General features: G+C 41.3%; 1 protein-coding gene across 15 annotated transcripts in view; it reads right to left on the reverse strand.

The window, feature by feature from the left end:
* The window catches only part of EYA4 (EYA transcriptional coactivator and phosphatase 4), a 171702-nt gene that overhangs the window by 89095 nt on the left and 61677 nt on the right, over positions 1-20930 (reverse strand). For 14 of the 15 annotated variants that reach the window (XM_042476022.1, XM_042476116.1, XM_042476125.1 and 11 more), the window contains one exon: positions 12779-12828. The exons of the other annotated variant lie outside the window; for it this stretch is intronic. In XM_042476022.1, the coding sequence (XP_042331956.1) occupies positions 12779-12828 (50 nt within the window). The remainder of the gene's footprint in view (positions 1-12778; positions 12829-20930) is intronic. 15 annotated transcript variants of the gene reach the window in all.

The raw sequence follows: 20930 nt of genomic DNA on the forward strand, positions 1-20930 counted from the left end.
GGGGGTATATTTTTTGTTTGTTTGTTTGTTTGTTTTGTTTTTTGTTTTTGCTGCAGCCTTCCTGTATAGCTATCAGTGTGGCTCACTAGAAATTAGCAGTAGTGATATAAGAAATCTTAATGCATATTCAGTGTTTTGTATCACAACACATCTTGCAAATTTCAGGAATAGTACTATTTTTTATACGTAAACATTTACTAAAAACAAACAAAATATACCTCTATAATACAACAGATGATTTTACAATAGGACCCAAACAACCAGTTAAGCCATAATGAGATGGATTAAAATTCCAGAAAAATATAGGAAAAAACTTAACTTGTTTTCCTTATTAATTGTCTCGAGAGTTATACTTACAGCTATATATGCAACAATCTCAGAAAGTAATAGTGAGCATGTAAGTAAAATAATATCTGGCTGCAGCATTTAAATGTCAATAGGAATAAAACTCAGAATTCATACTTTTGGCTTCCTGCCTTTTTCAGTGTTCTGAATGTGAAACCATTCAGCTGAATAACATGTCTGCAGAGATTTCTCGACTGCTGTGTGCACTTTTCTAACATAACTTTACCAATATACCTTAATTGTGACCTGCAACAACCTCACAATTCCGGTTCTGGGCCTCTTCTGAACAGCAGACAAAAAACCCCTAAGGACTACACTGAGACCACCATACTCATTTTCACTTCTAACCAAATCCAGATTTGAACTTTGAAAGCCGAAGGTGGAGAACTGATTGTGGAAAGGCAAATCCATTTTATGCTTAAAAGGGTGGGTAGAATTACTATACTTTGGGAATTGACCTTGCATTTGGTCACTTTCAAAGAAACGTAGCAACAGTACAGACACAAAACATACTGAAATATAACAGATTGTAAAATTAATTCACTACAGTGACTAGAATTTTGGGTGCATAGCTGGATGTATGGGATCTTTCTGGATTACTACTATGAAATATCATAATACAGAGAATGTTTCAGACTTGTAAAGAATAATGCAGAAAGAATGCATGAGTCAAAGAATGAATTAAGTTTTAGGGATGACAAAATCTTGCAGGATAACTAGGTTGTACAAAGAGTCCATCTGCAATACAACCACATAAAAGGCCCATGGGCAAATCCAAATGCATTAAGAGAAGTGCTTGAGGAATCTGCCATGGAGCCAGATGCTGCTGATTGCAGAATTTCTTCTGTTTCTGTCATGTATATCCTCCAACTGCCATCCAAAATATGGACAAGGGAAGGTGGTGACCTAATAATGCAATGTGAACAAAGTATTGCTTTGATCTGAATAATCATCATATCTGTGAGCATTTTTTTAGTGAAAAATTTCTAAAGTTAGTAATATCTTTTAGAAAAAACGAAGGACTTTATCACACATGGCTAAAAAGTGGGATTTTAATAGGGAAAAAATTGTCTTTGGCTTTTATTGTCTTTGGTATTTATTACAGGATGCCGTATCCATCATGCTACCTCCTGGCACTTTTTCACTGAAGGGCAAAAGCCGTCAATGAGTTCTCAGTCTGACTATTACAGTACAGCTGCAAGGGTACAAAAAGTCTCTTCACTTTAATTCCATCATTCCATCAGCCATGAGGCCAGATGGGCCTTATTCTCTTCCTCTCTCTCCCTCTCACTTACTATTCCAAAGCAGGCTACCTCCATTCCTGTTGAGTTTTTTTAAATTTTAATTTTTGCTGTGTTTGCATATTTATGGCAAAATGATGAAATAAAAATAATTTTAACCATTTTTGCTGTAATTAAGCTGACACAGCAATATTAAAATAAATAAACCAACAGGTATGGAGTTAGCCTGTTTTAGAACAGCGAATGGGAGGGCGGAGAATCAGGATCCCTCATGGCACTGACTTCTGTAATGCCAGAACTGCAGCGAAGAAACTTATCACACCAGGAAGCGGTGTTTCAAAGCAGTATAGTCGGAGTGATAAAAACATTTTAAAAGCAGTATGTTCCAGTATGGAGACTGCAGTTAAGAGATAAAAAGACTAGTAATGGGAAGGGTAGCCATGAAAGAGATAGAGAAGATCCTAAAGAGTAAAGATATACAACTGACCACCAAAGTTAGAATCATCTAAGCCACAGTATTCCCAGTCACTATGTAAGGATGTGTGAGCTGGACTGTGAAAAAATCAGATAAAAAGAAAACCAACTCATTTGAAATTTGGTGTTCGAGGAGAGTGCTGAGGATACCGTGGACAGCCAGAAAGACAAGCAAATGGGTCCTTGAGCAAATTAGGCTGCTGGAGGCCCAGATAATTAAACTGAGGCTGCCGTACTTTGGCCACATCATGAGAAGGCATGATGCTGGAAAGGTTGATGGCACAAGAAGGAGAGGAAGACCACACACCAGATGGCTAGACTCAGTTAGGGAAGACACAGGCATGAGACTGCAGGAAATGAGCGGAGCATAACACCACACATCACACATCACCAAAGACACACTGTACAATGGGCTCCTCTCCTTATATACATGTGCCATGCACAGGCACTTTGTCCAGCCTCTTCCTACTGTGTTACATATTTACAGTTCCCCCTTGCAGTGTGACTTTGCACTTTTCAGCCACTGATGATGTCACCTCCTGTGACTCAGCACAGCTCAATTGCTGACTCATCATGGCTTCTCTGTCCCACATCTGGACATTTTTCATGGAATCCATTCCTTGAAAATGCACCTACTCTGTTGCGTGTTTTCAGCATCACAGAAGGTTGAAGCAGGGAGAGAAATGAAAATCCCAACAGTCTCATGAGCATCCAGTATAAACAATGAAAACCAAACAATGTAATACTAAGCAAACAAACAAAATGAAATCAACACTTGCTCCAATAAGTTTTCTAAATTAGAACCCAGAAAAATTGGGTTGTGGGGAGGGATAGCTGAGAAATTGGTTTATTCTGCATTTCAAAATAAAGAATACATAGGAATATGAATTCTTAATTCATATTTCCTTTGTGATGCAGTCCACTGCACACAAAAAAAGCTCATAGAAGCATGCACATATAGAAAAAAATATGCTGGGAAATGCATATTCTTCAAGCAGTGCCAAGCGAAATGTGCACCACAATTATTTGTTCAGTTTTAAAAATCATAATAAAATGCTTGCATCTGAAAAAAGTGTTCACAAAGTACAGCCTTGGAGGCTGGAGGGCTCTCCTTCATTGGAACTTGGCTAGCCATCTCACACTTTAGGTGTGTGTTCCTGCCTGGCAGGCGGTTGGAATAGATGGCCCTTAGTGTACCTTCCAACTGTATGATTCAGTGAAATTAACGTTCATTTTTTAAAATATTTACTAAAATGCATAGATTATAAAAAATGCATGTGATAAACATGTACAAACATTCTTTATCATCTAATGAAAACATGGGGAAGGGGGACCAGTAGGAAAAATGAGAAGCCAAGTCAGCTTTTCTTCTTCTTTCTTCAGAAGAAAGTCAGCCTGTGCTTTATAGATTATAGCAAAATCTTTGATCATGTAGATCATGAAAAAAATATGGATCACTCACAAAGAAATGCGTGTGCCACAACATTTGATTGTGCATAACTGTATTCAGGACAAGAGGCTACTGTAGGACAGAATACAGAAAAATAGAATGCTTTTCAATTGGTAATCTGTTTTACTTTATGCTGAACATCCTCCATAAGGCAGGATTAGACTCAAAGGAAAAAGGCATCAAAATTGAAGAAAGGAACATCAACAGGTTAAGATATGCAGATGATACAGGGGATGGGGGAAGGCATCAAAGTGCTTGTTTTGGACTGCTGTGAAGGCTCACATTGGGTTGCTTGTATGTGTGCAGATGTGCTGCTTACAAAGTGAGTTGGGAAAAAGCATCACGCCTCCATTGCTTGGCATATTTTTCTCTGTTGCTCACTTTACAAGCCGTGCACACATGCACAAACAGTCCAGAGTGAGCTTCCATAGGAAGGACAGATGCAAGCCCACTCTTTCCACATTTGAAAATTACATAAACAAGTTTCATTAATTCAAGGAGGGGTCTACCCTTTTCGCAGGCAAGCCTTGGGACCACACGCATGCATGCAAGTGGTCCCAAGGGAGCCTCATAGGCAAGAAAAACTGATGAAAGAGCAGACCCCTTGTCAAATTAATGGAACTTGTATTTAATTTGCATCAAAAGAGCAAGGCATTGAAAAGTGAGGTCTTCCTAAATGGTTTTGAAAGGTGGACAGTGAAGAAAGCTGATAGGAAGAAAGTGATCTCATTTGAAACAAGGTGCTGGAGAAGAATTCTATGGATACCCTGGACTGCTTTTTAAAAAAAGACAAATCAATGTGGTCCTAAAGAAAAACAAGCTTGGACTCTCACTAAAGGCCAAGATGGATAAATTGAAGCTTTCGTACTTTGGCCATAACATGAAAAGACGTAACATACCAGAAAATGCAGTCATGCTTGTTAAGACAGAAGGAAGTAGGAAAAGGAAGCCTGGATTCCAGATGAATAGAATCAATCATGGTCCTGAGTCTGCAAGACCAGAGCAGGGCTATTGATGCTAGGGTAGGGTTGCCATAATTGTGTCTCTCATTCATAGGATCACCAAAAGTTGAAGCTGGTTTGATGGCAGTTAACAATATGCATTTTGCAATTTGTATGACTTCCTAAAGTGCATATGGACATTTTACTGAATTATAACAAACAATAATATTTTAAGTCATGTAAAAACAAATGTATACAACACAGTAACAAAATAAAATGTCTCATTTTCTTATACAAAGATCCTCACATTTAAAAATTTCACATTTAATGTCCTCTTCATTTCCTTTTGCCTCCCCTAAATATGGATTCTCTCTCACACACACTGCAGGTACACTTACAACTACAGTTGGCCCTCCCTATAGGCAGGCTTGCCTTCCACAGCTTTGAGCTTACACAGAAGTAATGGGGCATGTACCTGTGCTGCACTGTGTGCTGTGAGTGCATGCCCCGTTATTTTTAATGGGGTTTGAGCTTACATTCTTTCTCCCATACCTGGAGGGGGGACCAGAACGGATCCCCTGCATATGGGGAGGGAGGACTGTATTCCTTGATCAGATGTATTTTTCCATATTAATACATATATTCTAGATAAGTGTGCTACAAATGTATGAAAAATGTTTCTTGCAAAAAAGGGGGAAAAAACAAGACAAAGAATTTGCTGATACATACATGTCACTCCAAGAATTCTCTTGACAAAGTTCCCACACCCAACTTAATTATTTCCCTACTGTAAAAACATATTCCATGTGCATTTATTCTAATACTTTCAAGTCCAAAACCAACACACAATAAAGCTAGCTAAATAAATGAAAGATTTTTAGCCCCAAGTAAAAGGCCAGAAGCTGTTCTGCAAGTGAAAGCATCTGCAGCATCCATTTTTCTGCTGACATTTCTCTTTATGTATGATGTTTTCACAAGACTTGTTTTAAGAAGAATTATCAAGCCCTAGACTGTAACTCTGCTCTCTAGTGCCTCTCCAGCCAAAGGTCCACAGATAATTTAAATATAGTCAAATTGTCACCACTGGAAATTCAGTTCTTTGGTCAAAAATAGATAAGAAGGATTTCTATCTGTTGCATAGAATTACTTCCATAAACAACATATTTTAACCTTTCACAAAGTAAGCCCCCACCATTTTTCTATAAATAGGCAGATTGCTTAGCAACTTCAGCTACTTTAAGTATTATCTAACTACTGTAGATACTTGACTAAAAGTCAAAAAATGTATGCCCAAAGATTGACCCTAAAATCCTGGGTTGTCAATACAGTAATACTGCTTAGAAAGGTCCTGAAAGAAGCTCTGCTTCAATGCCCCACTCTCCATGCCTCAGTAGTGATTTCTGAAAGAGCTGCTGAGGCAGAGAGTATGCGTGAAAGAGGTGCGTCCCTTCCCAATCCGATGTTAAAACCTTTTCTCCCCACCAAACACCATACAGCATACAGTATTTATCAAAATGTGCAGAACAGTGGCATATCAAGGATACAGTCTCAATTTAGTCTCAGTTGAGATATAAAAAGGGCTGTGATGGCTCAAAGTGGTTAAGATGCTGTGTTGATTGCAAGATTGGCAGGCTGGCAGTTCAAGGCCCAGGTGCCACATGATGGGGTGATGTCCCATCATTAGTCCCAGCTTCTGCCAACCTAGCAGTTCAAAAGCATGCAAATGCAAGTAGATAAATAGGTACAACAGATACAACTGGGTACATTTTTCAGCTTCCAAGTAAAAGAAGGAAAATACATAGTAGTGAATACCACAGGAAATAGCTAGGAAGCAAGGTAATATAAGTAAGAGATGGAAATCCCAAAACTTCCTTGGTATGTGGTGAAAGTGTGTGATTTTGGCTGATTTTACATTGCTTATGATTAGTGCACCTCCTTTTTCTGGTACAGTGGTGCCTCGGGTTACGAAATTAATTCGTTCCGCCGCGGCGTTCGTAACCCGATTTTTTTCGCAACCCGAAAAAGGCTTTTCCGAAGCGCGGCTAGCGGCTGGAAAGCCGCTAGCCGCGCTTCGCATTTGAATTTCGCGCCGATATTTTTTTCGTAACCCGAAAAAAATATCGTAACCCGGAATAGTTTTTTCCTATCTATTTTTTTCGTATCCCGGAAATTTCGTAACGCGATCAATTCGTATCCCGGGGTACCACTGTACTATAAATCTGATTTTTACTGAAAGGACTCCTAGTTAAATGTAGATTTTTCTGTGTAACACTTCTGTTTTGACACGGTAATGCTTTCCATGTGTTTTAAGAAGCTGTGATATTTTTGTTAGTGTTCTAACTTGAATATAAATCTTATATTATTACTGGGATTTGGAAATATAACCACATTGTTTGTTTCCTTTTATTATGAGCTACTTTCAAAATAATTTTAAAAAGTGCTATATGGTGATGATGATAATGATGGTTACTTAACATATTAGGATGTAAAATCATGATTTGATCTTGGCTTATATAAATTAATCATATTTAGGTGAAAACAAATTTTCTTAAATTCGGAAACCACAGGAACCTGCAGCTTGCTCCCTGCCCAAAAGGCATGGAATCCACTAGCTGCCAGAGCTCACAGGGTTGCTATGAAGATAAAATGGGAGCCAGTGCTACCTAAATCCCTAATCAGCTCATGGTCACTCATATGAACTAATCTTAAAAATCTGTTTATACCCTTTCTTTATACCATATCAAAACAAAATGTAGATTCTGGGACTCTAATACCCTTGCTGTGCTTTCCCTGCATGCTTTTTCACCATTTTTGTCTGATAAAGAAACCTGTAAGCTTTGAACATTGGGGAAATGAATGTGGTGGGTTTTTTGGTTGATCTAATAAGTATCACCATAATATAGAAACTGGATATTGTTTTATGGCCATCTCTGCATTTGTATCTACCTTGAGAGTCTCAAATGAAAGGCAGAATATAAACCTTGTGAATAAGCACTATGGTGATAAAAAAAATATCCATGGTCTGTTTGCCTTTTTCTTTTATTTAAATTGGATGTTACCGCTTCAAAAAGAACTAGATATACTAGGTGCTGCAAATCACAAAACTGCTTACAGTATGAGATCATTCTCTTGAAAAATACTTGAACTCATGATTTTTGCATGGCTAAAAATTGCATAGTCAATTACAGTTGTTACTACTATTGAAAATATATGTATCTAGCAGTTAGTGAGATTTAAGAACTCTAACATTTAATGAGAACAGGAAGGAAAGAAGTAGTCTCATAAAAGAGTATGGAAAATGAACACTTTGGCTGGTTACAGACGGGCAGGGGAGGACGTCTTGGAGGTGTATTCAGCTGAATGCGGAGCCTCCAGACGGCCCGCCCCGGGGGCGTGCTTCAGGTGTTGGAGCTTCTACACGGGGGGCAGTGAAGACGCCTCACCTGGGTCCGTTTCGGACCCGGAGCTTCCATACCGCCGCCTCGGAGGACGCTGCAAAAAGAGAGGCAGCTTCCGCACGGGCGGCCCAAACCGCGGCTTTTTTTTTTTCTTTTGCCGGCAGGCGGATGCGAACCTGCGCAGCTACAGCGCTAAGCAGCGGCAGAAAGCCTATGTGCGCATTTAAAGCGCCCAAGCCCCTTTAAACTTTCTCTCATCTACGAGGCCATGGAGGCTGGCATCTATGTGCTAGGGAACCCCAGCATCAACATCACAGGCCAGCAGATCGGGCCCCTGATACTGGTTGACTGTGCCTACCCCATTCGGAAGTGGCTCATGACCCCCTTGAAGAGAAAGAGAAGAAGAAAGCAGGGGAGACTGTGAGGAATGCCCTGGCAGATTTTTTTCTGACAAGGAGAATCTGAAGGATGGCTCCTGTGCCATCATCTGTGATGTCAGAGTGCATTGTACTGTAATAGCATAAGCACATGAATAAATGTATCCCATTATCCACAGTTTGAGTCTGCCTATCATTCCTGATCTGTGCTGTGGGCATGTTTTGCCACGTGCCTGAGGGGGACACACACAAACACACACACACAAAAGGTCTCCTGGCGCCTGTTTTCCTGGGGCAAAAAGATACATCAGCTCCAACTGCCAATTGTCCCTTTGACAATGTATCAATCCCCCTCAAATTCAAGCTTTCCTAAAGGCCCATTTGAATGTATCAGTGGGGCACCCAGAGGACATCTATTGGGGGGAAAGATTCAAACTGCTCCTCTGAAAGCTTTCATTGGACTAGGACCACCTTGGCCTAACGGCCCAGAGCCGCAGGTGCCTATATATACCCGTGCGCAACTGTGCAAGACCCCAGGACGGCGATCAACATGGCAGAGCCACGCAGGAGGGTCCCGGTTCGAATCGCCTACTGGACAGACGAAGAGGTCGGGATCCTCCTGGACTCCCTGATGCCACAGGCAGCCGCGAGGAGGGTGATGGCTAGCACCAACAAGCCCAACCGGGGGCATTTTCTCGAGGCATCTCGTGCCCTTCGAAACCAAGGGTTTCAAAGAACGCTGCACCAATGTAGAGTGAAGTTTAAAACTCTGAAGGCAGCGTTCTTTGAAACCCTTGAGGATTTCGGAGAGGCGCCCCCGGTTGACAGGCAGCCACCATTCTTCTCGCGGCTGAAGGACCTGTGGATCAGGGGAGATCGGCCCAGACCGGAAGATCGCCGTCCTCCAGGTAAGGCAGAGCTCTTGCCATGCCCTGTCCTACCCTCCTTGACCCTTCCCTTGCCCTCCTCTCCTTCCTGCATGGTGCCAATGCCATCCCTCCTCTTCCCTTCTGCAGGCGTGCGGCCGAGGCGGAGGGAGAGAGGGCACCCTGCCAGGTCGCCCTCTCCACCATCCTCGGGGGACGAGGATGTCCCCGAGGGTGGGCCACAGCCAGGACCAGCTGCTGTGGCCCCTCCGCAGCCAGAGCAGGCTCCTCTGGCGGCAGGTAGGTCCCCAGGGTGAGGGGTGGGGGTTGCCTGCCTGCAGCCCCCACGACACTTGTGCCCTCGTCTGCCATGCCAGCATGGTAACTTGGGCCTTTCCTTCCTCTTTTGCAGGGCTTGAAGTCCTCGCTGCTGTTGCTGCCGCCGAGGAAGAGGAGCCTGGGCCGAGCCGCCGCCTGCCAGGAGAGCCAGGGCACTTGGCCCTCAATGCCAGTGCCCTGGATCGTGTCCTCCAAGCCCGGCAGCAAGGTAAGTGTAGAGGTGAACCCAGGGAAGGGAGTGGGGGCACCCAGAAACCCTGCCTGTGGGAGTGGGTGATGGGCTCCACAGGCTGATTCTAACCATCCTCTTTCTTTTCCCCCCACAGAGAACCGGACGGAGAGGAGGTTCGCTGCCACTGAGGAGAAGGTGGACAAGCTGGCGGAGAGAGTCTCCTCCATGGAGGAGACTCTGCAAGAGATCCTCCGCCGGCTTCCCGCCCCACCGCCTCCTCCCCCTCCCTGAAGCAGCTTCCCTCTCCTGCCCCCTCTGCCATCCCCCCTTCACCACCCCCTTCACCCTCCCCCTTCCCTTTGTATATATTGTATATATGTAAATAAAAAAAGTTTTGTTATTGTAAATAAATAAGTTTATTTTTTAAAAAAATTTGTGTGGTTAATTATGCGCAACTGCGGCAGTGTGGCTGTGAGTGTGAATGAGGCGCAACTGTGCAGTCTAAAGCTAGGCAGGGGTGGTGTGAGGTAGCAATCTCCAAACTCTGTCCTTCCAGGTGTTTGGACTTCATCTCCCAGAATCCTAGACCACAGGGCAAGGTGGCTGGGGATTCTGGGAGATGAAGTCCAAACGCCTGGAAGGACAGAGTTTGGAGATTGCTGGTTTGGGAACCAGTGAGCCCGGCATGGTGGGAGGAGAGAACAGGAAGGGTAGAATAGAGTAGATAGGGCTGGGAGGGAACACATGCCCTGGGAGGCGAAATGATGTCTTTATGGGACATCATGGGACCTAGTGCCTTGTCAGTGCTCCCTGCCCCTTGATCCCAGGCCCAGGCCCCCTCTAGTTGCCCTTTGCCTCTGGGGGCAAGTTTAGAGGGCATCAAAAGGTCTTGGGCACATTCAAGCTCCGGGGTCTCTTTTTTTTTTCTTTGCCGGCTGGCGAATGCGCATCTGCGCAGGGCTAAGCAGCGGCAGCAGAAAGCCTATGGGCACATTTAAAGTGCCCAAGCCCCTTTAAAACAATGGTGGTCTCCTGCCAGCTGGTGATCAGCTGGTGTTGGCATCCTTGTCCACTTGCACGTTGCCAATGTCACCAGCATCATAGATGCCTCCTCTCCTTTGGTCCCCGTGCTCCTGCTGAATCTGCAATGCGCAGCCACAGCTGTCTCCGCTGCCACCGCTATCCCCCTGCCATCTCCCCTCACCTCCCTTGTACATATGTCAATATTTACAGTTTTAGCGTTTTTTATTGTTAGGTGAAAATGGCAGAGGAATGTGTGTAGGGGTGCACTTTAAAGTCCAAACTTTCCAAGCAGCGCATGCGTACGTGTTGCTCTAGGGTTAGGGTTAGGGTTAGGGTTAGGAGGCTTAAAATGCGCCGCAGCTGTGCCTCAGCTTCCACAGCTGCATGGCAGCGGACGTTGCAATTAAAGCCTGACTGCAAACTGTGCATGTTCCAAGACCCCAACTCACTATGCGACGGAGCTTTTAAATGGGCAACTTAAAGTAGCGGCGTAGCAATTCTGGTGTACCGGTGCAGCAGCTCTCATGGCTTCTTCCACTTCTCAATATGTGTCAGCATTCAGGTAGGACTGCTCCAATTTCTGCAGTTACTCCAGTTTCTGGGACCATATAGCTATAATGTCAGCCGTCTCAGTATGAGACCAAGACGTCCCCCTGCCTTTTTTCGGGGTGCTGGTGGATGGCTGAGCCATCCTGCCTGGTGGCAAAGGGGAGCCACCACACAGCTGTGCCAGGAGCAGCCGAACTGTGCCCTTTCCCAGGTGAAAATGGCGCAGGAATGTGTGTAGGGGGTCACTTTAAATCCCAAACTTTCCCTTTTCACTTTCTACAACCAAAACATCCGCCGGCAAAAGTTACAACTTCCCGCGGTTCTAGCAACGCATGCGCACAAGTGGCTCTAGGGTTAGGGTTACGAGGCTTAAAATGCGCCGCAGCTGTGCCTCAGCTTCCACAGCTCCATGGCAGCGGACGTTGCAATTAAAGCTTGACTGCAAACCACGCATGTCCCGGGACCCCGACCCATTATGGGACGCAGCTGACACGGAGCTTTTAAACCGGCAACTTATATTTGCGGCGTAGCAATTCTGACGTATCGGTGCAGCAGCTTACAGACGGAGCTGCGCAGGTACGCATCAAACAGAAAAGAAGCGGAAAAAAGCAGCACCTTTTTAATGCCACTTCTTCCCGCTTGAGGCGTGCGGGGGGCGTGTTCATGACGGCATTCAGGTAAAGCCCGTCTGAAGGCTCTACCTTCATGACGTCATGAGTACATCCCTTTTTGCCCGTCTGTAACCTGCCTTTGCTATTGATGTTCATAGCAAAATTTTCATTGATCTTGGTAAGCAAAGAGCCATGCCTCAAAGTACACTTACTTACATTTGGACAATATTCATCTAGAAAACATATATCATGGAAAGGAAGGGCAGGAATTTTACTATATATTTGAAAAGGCCCTTAATCTTGCAGGGAGATTTTAAAGAGACTTTTGGTACCCAGCTTCTAAAGAATAAGTTCAGGATTCTCCTTTTTTTTGGAGGGGGGGGGGGGTCCAGTTAGTTTCTATTGATAAACTGAATAAAGTATGTGATGCAGAAATTGCTTAAAAACTAGAAATATTTTCATCTGTTTGAGAACAGTCGATGAAGCAACTCAGAAAAGGCTTATGTTTTATATTTTACATTTTACACAAAACAGTTGTACCCTCAGAATATTAATACTGGATGGAATATTTAGAGGCATTCTTATTACTCAAGAGAGAAAAATTCATGAAACATGATCTAAAATACATTGGAAAGTGTAGTTATTTTCCCAATATCTAGACATAATACCCAACATAAAAGACAGAAACAGTAGCACTGGACATGTATTATAAAGCATGTATTAAAACATGTGCTAAATCAGCCATGAAAATAGTTCAGGCTTGCTTTTTGTTTCTACTGATTATGCACTCCATTTTCTTAATCAAGAATAGTACTTCCAAACTAATATTAATGCTGCACAGTGAAATATATTCAGAAGAATACAACAGGAATCATTTTTTATGTGGAAAAATGAGCCAGTGTTTATCTTGGGCTTCAGTTATTGTTGTGGTAAATAGCCTCATTGTTTTATATCACCCAGACTCATCAAAATGCCATGTTTTGTTGCTTTACCTGGAATTCTGAGGTTCTGAAACATCCAAATCTGTGCACGTTTTCTTCACCTGCAACAAAAAAAGTGATTGCCACTTACTTTCCCATGAAAAAACAAAAGAAACAGATAGACTTCCTCATGCATTTACATCACATAAAGTGGATATATCCCTCCTCAGTATGGTCTCTATAAAATACGTCTCACATTTTACAGTGTGGATATGCAATGCTAAACAGTGTGCTTCATTATTATCCCATGAACAGCTGCCAACTTAACTTCCCTTGACTCCATTAGTATGTAAAATGTTCAGCTAAAATAGTTTGGGAGTAGTCTGACTTGGAACAAAGAAACCAAAGAACCAGGTTCCCTGCTTAGAAACAGGAGAGCCAAACTGTTCTCAATTTTGTAAAGAAATGTTTTCCCAACTGATACTGCTTCTGTTTCCTGCTAAAGCTCACAATAATAAACACCAGATTCTGTGGCAAAAACTGTAGTGTTAGCTAAATAATACATACATTAATTTTCATCTTCTGAAGCCAGTATGTTTAGTATACTTTGTCAATGCGTGCTGTTCCAGTTCACTCACAAATAAAATCTGTATGCATCTTTAACATATTATATTCTTTTTCTTTTCAAGCCAACTTTACATCTATCACAGAATAAGTTCACATTTAAGTTCACAGAGTAAGTTCCTATGCTATGTACAGTCTGTGTGGCTTCTGATTCAAGAACAAGAACTTTTACTACATATAGATTTCTTTGTTGCCAGAGAAGTTTTTCACAGACATTCAAGCAACAGTCATAAATATATCTTTTAACTTCTCAAAGAGATCGTTATGCTTTATATCACAATGTTGGTATAACAGGTTTTATAATTTTTACTATATTTGGTGGGGAGGGGGTATGTTCCTGTATTCTTGCAATGTGTGGCAGTTACAATGAAGAAGGATAAAAAAATTGAGAATCAGTGGCTTGCCAGAATTAGTGGCATTAATTTTTGATGCACATTCAAGGTCACATCCATCACAATATGTCTTCACTGGCTTCAAACAAAATGAGAAGCCATAGTTTCCTGTTACAAGTACAATACAGTCCATGGGGAGCTTTGGGCTTCTTGTGCTCTCCAGAGCCCCACACCACCTCCAATCTCTCTCAAAAATGTAAGGGGAAATTAAAAGCTTCCAGTTCCACTTTAAAAGTAATAAGAATTTGTGCCAACTGAACTCAGGGAACTGAGAATTGTTTAAACTGCATTCTGGGAACAAACTCCTATTTCATAGTATCCTAAAAAAAAATACAGTAGGATTAGGGGTAAATTAAATGTGCAATAGACAAAGACCTTAATGAGAAGGAATTGCCAACAGAAAATTAATTTAAAAGTTCCGGAATTAACTATTGTCCAAAACGCACAAAGGGCATACAGCCAGACCTCTTGACAAATTATCATGGACTTTTGGGCTCTTTTGTCCTATGAGTGAAATCAAACATTTTGAAACCAGAAGCATCAGTTATGTAGGTTTGTAATATAGGTTTGTTATGTAAGCAAGAAACCATGGATGACAGATAAAATGCTACAAGCAATAAAGGAAAGAAGGGAGAAAAATATAAACTAAAGCCTACAATTCAAACCCAGACCAGAATTGCCAAGCAACTGTCACTTTCCTTAAGCATATGGAACAACTGCCACAAATCTTACAACTACAAAATGTAATATCTCCCCTACTTCTGTTTTCTGTATGCTCCTAGTGATGGCGCTAATGCAATCTGCTATGAGAGACCCTTCCCGTGCCACCATTCATCCGTGCCTGTTCATACACACCTTTAATCCTATTGTGGGAGAAAGGTGTGATACAAATCCTTGAAATAAATAAATAAAATAAAAATATCTACATAAGATGCACCCTCAGTCATCTTTTCCACAGCTCTAAACAACTGCTTGGTTAGAACAGTACGGATCATTTCACCAGACACTGTAAAGAGAAGCTACTCAAAACTTGTATTAGATCATGCAAACTCTTTTCAGACTGCACATAAAACTGTATATGTCAAAATAGTTACTTCTATTTCAGCACTCTTAATGTTTCTGGTTGTGTTTTGGAATTTGGGGGGGGGGGGGGGAGAGGGGATGAAAAGAGAACATCTTTCTATCTTATGTGTAAAGCACTGTAAAACACAGCCACAAAACTGAGAGGGGATACTGATAGAGAACACAGACCAACTAGCTGAAGAATCTCATAACTGCTAGCTTAGAAGCATCACTTCTAGCATCCCCTCCCCACACTCCAAAAAAGAATACTTTGTAACAAATTTACAATATAGGCTACCATATACTCAACTATACTCGTCTCATGTATAAATCAGGGGCAGGTGATTGAGCCAAAATAATGCATTTTGATACGACCCATGCATAAGCCGAGGGTAAAACTTAGGGGTATGTAACAAAGGCGTGGTACAGACTGCCAGAAAGAGGTGGCTGGGAGCCACCTCTCTTTGTCGCGTAGCTGCACCACAGCAACCAAATTGCGCGGCACAGTTGTGTGAAAAAAAAGAGCGCTGAACAGTGTCTCCTTTTTGCACCACTGTAAACAGCTGGCGGCGGCACAAGCATGTCGCTGCCACACGGCTCCATCTGGATGCCACACAGCAGTGGTGTTGTAGCTGTGCATGCCATCTGTACGGTGCCTTACAGCTACGGTGTCATGGCGACGTGCTAGGGTTGCGGGGCATGTGCACGCGCCACCCCGAGGCAACCCTAGCACATTGCCATGATGCTGCAAAGGGCCCATCTGTACAGGGCCCAATGATGTAAAGAACAAAGCAAAGAAAAATGATGCCAAAGAACTTACAAAATTCTGGCAGACATAACTGTTTGTACTTGTGTACTTGCCCTAAAGGCTGGATGGAATAGGAGGGAACTATGGTAAATGATGGCTGTGCAATGTGTGGGGGAGACAACCAGACACAAATGGGCTTAAGAAAACACACACGTCAAAATGGATATAATGAGAAAGCAAATAAAATGGCAACTGTGTTAGCAGTGATTACCACCTCTAACTTTAATGTTATAAATTTGCCTGATTTAACCCAGACAAGCTAACAAACATACACAAATATCTGATTCATATCCTCCAAATCCCGATTCCTCTCAGCAATACTTTGAAGAGAAGTACCAAAGAGCTGCCATAGCAACCATTTTCCCACCAAGGCATTCAAAAAGGTCAGGAGCAGCACCATGGCAGAGAGAGTAGAGGGGTCTAATGCTTCTTTTAGGTGCTTCCAAAATGGACTAACTCTCACATTTCACCATTCTACTCAAAGAAAGTAAGAGTTAAAGTACAGTACTTACATTGAACTGTGTATAAGTCAACCCAATTTTTGAGGTGAATTTTTACTAAAATTTCTAGACTTATAAGTGAATATATACTGTATCTCCTCCCACTAATTTACCCTTAGCAGGTAAAAAACCTTTAGCCTTCATATCTGCTTATCAAAATGACAAAAATATAAACATCTTATACTTTTTGAGAATACTGATAAACACACACACACACAATCACAAAACAGTTCATTTCCCCTAGAAGTGTAGTTGATTACGGGTAGCTGAGAAGAGAAGCTCCACTTTCATCACTTTAATATGCTCTTTTAATTTACACTTAGAAAAAGTAACACTTGCCTATATGGATTCAATGTCTGAAAACATGGCTCTTAGCTGTTATGATTATTTGCTGAATCCCATTATTTCAATAGATTCTTTTTTATATATTAAAAATGGCCTACAGATCAAGAAGCAGCAGTGATGCCAAAGATTCAAGAGCCTGCAGAAAAGTAATGAAGAATAAACGATAAAGTGATGAGTAGCGGAGCCTTGCCATTCAAGAAGTAGACTTAAAACAGGATTTGAAGAAGGTTGGAATGAAGAAGCTTGGCTTCCACTGTCTTCCAAAACACTGTCTGAAACAGAATTTCCAATGTGCTACTGCCACTATGGAAAACAAAAAAGGAGTTGAGGGTATTGGCAGCAGCATCCTGAGCATATGTAGGACTGATGGGGCAGGGCTGCTGCCCAAATTCTCAGCTTAGCTCTAGATGTTTCCAACTTGCTCTGCACAGCTATGAAACAAAGCAATGTATGTGGGTCACAGACACCATGAAGAAGAACATCCCATGGTAATGAACAAAACTTTTTTTGCTGTGAGAAAAGCCCATCTTTTTGTGTTCCAAAACACTACTTAAAACTTTCCTTCCGCTGTCAAGGGCCAAACTGATCTTTCAGTTCTGTCTTGATCATAAAACAATATATATTAAACTAGTCTATAACCATTAGTCCCACAACATAATCAGCTCTCAGGCCATCATGTTAGTGGAAAGCTGACTTGGAAATACACCAAAATAACACATCATCTTACAACATTGGTTTTGTTCCTGCAACATAAGGAAATGGAAAAATAATTGTGATGTATAATGCAATATGGTATTCCTTTGAGCATTCATCCGACACATAAAGTGAAGTTGTATGTGAACATTCAAGCCTGGTACTGAATTCATGTCACATATTCTACATTTTAAGTGACCTAGCAAAATCTTCACATGTTCAAGGGTGCTACGAAATATCAATGGGAACAGATGACATACCAACAGAGCTGTTTCAAGCAATATAGAATCCACTCAAAGTCTTACTAAAATCTGTCAGCAAATATGGAAAATAAAAGCAGGGTCAACAGATTGGAAAGACTCAATATATATTCCAGCCTCTCAAAAAGGGAATACTGTGGTTTGCAGTAATCACTGGACCACTGCATTAATTTCCCATAAAAGCAAAATGATGTTCAAAATTTTACAACAAAGACTTTTACCATATGTGGAATGAGAAATTATTATTATTATTATTATTATTATTATTATTATTATTATTATTAATGGTATTTATACCCCGCCCTTCAGCCCTAAAGGCTATCAGAGTGGCTGATATGACAGATGTCCAAGCTGGGTCCTAAACAGGAAGAGGCATAAGGGATGATATTGCACATATACATTGCATAACAGACCACACCAAATAATTTCAGAAGAAAACCAGCTTCCGCTTTACAGGTTATAGCAAAGCCTTTGCTTGTGTAGATCATGAAAACTGCTCTTAAAGACAACGCTGTACCACAACATCTGATTATCCTAATGTGTAACCTGTACTCAGCAAAAGAAGCCACCATTAGGACACATCTTGGAGAAACATATAGGCAAAAGGGTTAGGCAAATCTGCATTTTATCACCCTATCTGTTTAATTTGTATGCTGAACTTAAATACAAAGCTGGATTAGACTCAGAGGAGGGATGTGTGCAAATTAGAGGAACATCAATAACAAAAGTCCTTGGAACAATTACTGAAGAAAGTCTAGGTCCTAGACGTACATTGTTCTGTAATTGTTCCAAAGACTTTTGTCTTCCAAGAACTCTAGGAAGAAAGTACAAAGGGTAGGCTCACCAATGAACATTTTAAAAAAATGACTATGGCGGGGTACAGACCGCCGCTTTGCAGCGGTCTGGCGCCGCCGCCAGAAGGTCCGCGGGGGAGCCGGAGCCTTCAGACGGCCTGACTCCCGCGCGGACCGAAAAAAGAAGCTCCAAAATGGAGCTTCTTTTTGCGTCGCGTTTGCGACGTAGCGAGGCGCCAGGGGCGCGCTCGCTACGTCAGCAGCGGCGCGACGCGTCTGGACGCTGTGCGTCCGATACGCAAAGATGGCGGCGCCCATGTAGAAAGGGCGCCGCCATCTTGTACGTATTGAATACGTATTAGGGTTAGGGGGGTGCGGAAGCACCGCCCCTTCCTAACCCTAATACGTATTCAATACGTATTTTTTTGGCGGTTTGTAACCCGCCTATAGATGATTTACATAACTTTACAATAAACACTGAGATAGAAAAAGATTTTTTATATCTTGGCTCAGTCAGTAATCAAAATAGAGACTTAAGAAATCAGAAGAAAACTAGGAATTGGGAGGGAAGCTATGAAGGATCCTCAAGTATAAAGGTATATAATTGAAATACCAAAGTCAGGATTGTCTATGTCATTATATTTCCATGTATAGCTGTGAAAGCTGGACAGTGAAGATAGCTGACAGAAAGAAAAACATTTAAAATGCAGTGCTAGAAGAGAATTCTGCAGATATCCTGGACTGCCAAAAAGACAGAAGCCAACATGACTAAACTAAGACTGTTGTACTTGGACATGTCACGAGAAGACATGATTCACTAGAAAAGTGAATAGCAGCAATGTAGAAGGCTGTAGAATAAGAGTAAAATTGAATTACAAATGGGTAAGACTCTATCAAAGAATTATGGAAAAATAAATAAATAATAAAATCAAGGAGGGTACTGGCCTCAGTTTGTAAGAGCAGGGCAGAGTGTCTCTCATTCATAGGGGCACTATAGGTTGATGTTGACTTGATGGCAGTTAACAATAATAATTAAATATGCAACACATAATATAATACATTATTTTTATTCAAATAATAACTATCATGGTGAAAATTTCCACCATTTTAATCCCACAGGAGTTCAGGATAACATATATTGTTCTTCTCCTATGCATCATGTATAAAAAATTATCCTCAAAATAACATTGAGGTTTAGATAAGAAAACAACTGTCCCTGATACCTCATTGAGTTTTTAGTCATAAAACTAAATCTGAACCTTATATTCTCCAGTCTTCTTCACTATATTAATATTTCAGTCAATATTTCAGGTATGGACTCCTGTTTCCTTTCCCTGTCTCCCACCTAGCTATCAATCAGCTAGCATGTAAAATACAACAAAATGCCATGTTTTCCTGGCAAACTGAACCACAAGTTGGAAAGTTCAGAACAGCACTCTGTGTATCATGCTTAAGTACTGGCTTCAACACTGCATCCATTTCCAAAGAGATAATAGGCAAAATATGTTGTAATGTGATATCTGAGGTGAGGCCTCTGAAAGATTCTACTTTCCTAGTTAAGGAAGGTCATATGGTACAGTTTGTACTACTGTACTGTTTTAAGATTTTCCTCCTAATCACTTTAATGACTGATATAAGTCAAATCAAGTAAGTAGTATATAAAGGAAGCAAAATTGCATCCAGCACAGTTTTTGCAAAAATACCACCAAAATTTCAGAATAGACAGTGCAAGTGGAATGGATTCTATGGTTCAGTCCACACATCTAAATAGGTTCGCTTTCCTTTTGCACAAGGCCAGTCAAAAACAGGATGCACTGCTCTTTTTTAATGTTGTTGTTGTTGTGTGCCCTCAAGTAATTTCAGACTTATAGTGACCCTAATAGGATATGTTAAACAGCCAGCATGGTGTAGTGGTTTGAGCATTGGACTAAAAGTCTGGAGATCAGGGTTTGATTCCTCTCTCAAGCATAAAAACCCACTAGGTAACCTTGAGCAAGTCACAATCTCTCAGCCTTAGAGGATGTCAATGGCAAACCCTCTCTGAAGAAACTGTCAAGAAAACCCTATGATAGATTTGCCTTAGTATCGGCATAAGTAAAAAATGACTTGGAGGCAAACAACAACAACAGCAACAACAACTGGATATGTTGTACAGCACCATGTAAATCTACAGTGCTCTATAAATAAATTTTAATAATAATAACAATAACAATAATAAGTTACTTTATACAACTTACACAGAGATCAATATCAACAGCTTACTATACAACTTTCACAGATATTGCTATCAACAGCTTTGAACAATATCTATCATTTTTTGTTCAATACAGTTCATACCACCTTTTAATATAAGAACACCTAAGGTACCCAGTAACTAGCTTTGGAACAATAATGCAATAAACCCAAAAATGATCTATTAAAAACTCACGAGAATAAATGTTCTTTACCTTGCAAGCAATATGCACTTTTTAAAAATACAAATGTGGAACTAACATGTATACATGTCGAAGCTGTTTAGCCTTAAATAAGGTCTACCTGAACAATGTTCTGGTTTACTGGCCATTGTCACTTCTTCAATATCAGTTAGAGATGGAATGGAAATTTGCCAATTTCTCAACTGAAATTGAGTGTGAAGTTCTTAAACTACTCACTCTAACGTGTGCAGAAATAGAAATGGTATATTGACAGATGTACTGTTTTTAAATTAAAACAGGCCTTTGGCTTTCAGTTAGAAGCACCTATTTAA

The sequence above is a fragment of the Sceloporus undulatus genome, chromosome 1 (assembly GCF_019175285.1).
Source record: "Sceloporus undulatus isolate JIND9_A2432 ecotype Alabama chromosome 1, SceUnd_v1.1, whole genome shotgun sequence".
In the NCBI taxonomy this organism is placed as follows: domain Eukaryota; kingdom Metazoa; phylum Chordata; class Lepidosauria; order Squamata; family Phrynosomatidae; genus Sceloporus; species Sceloporus undulatus.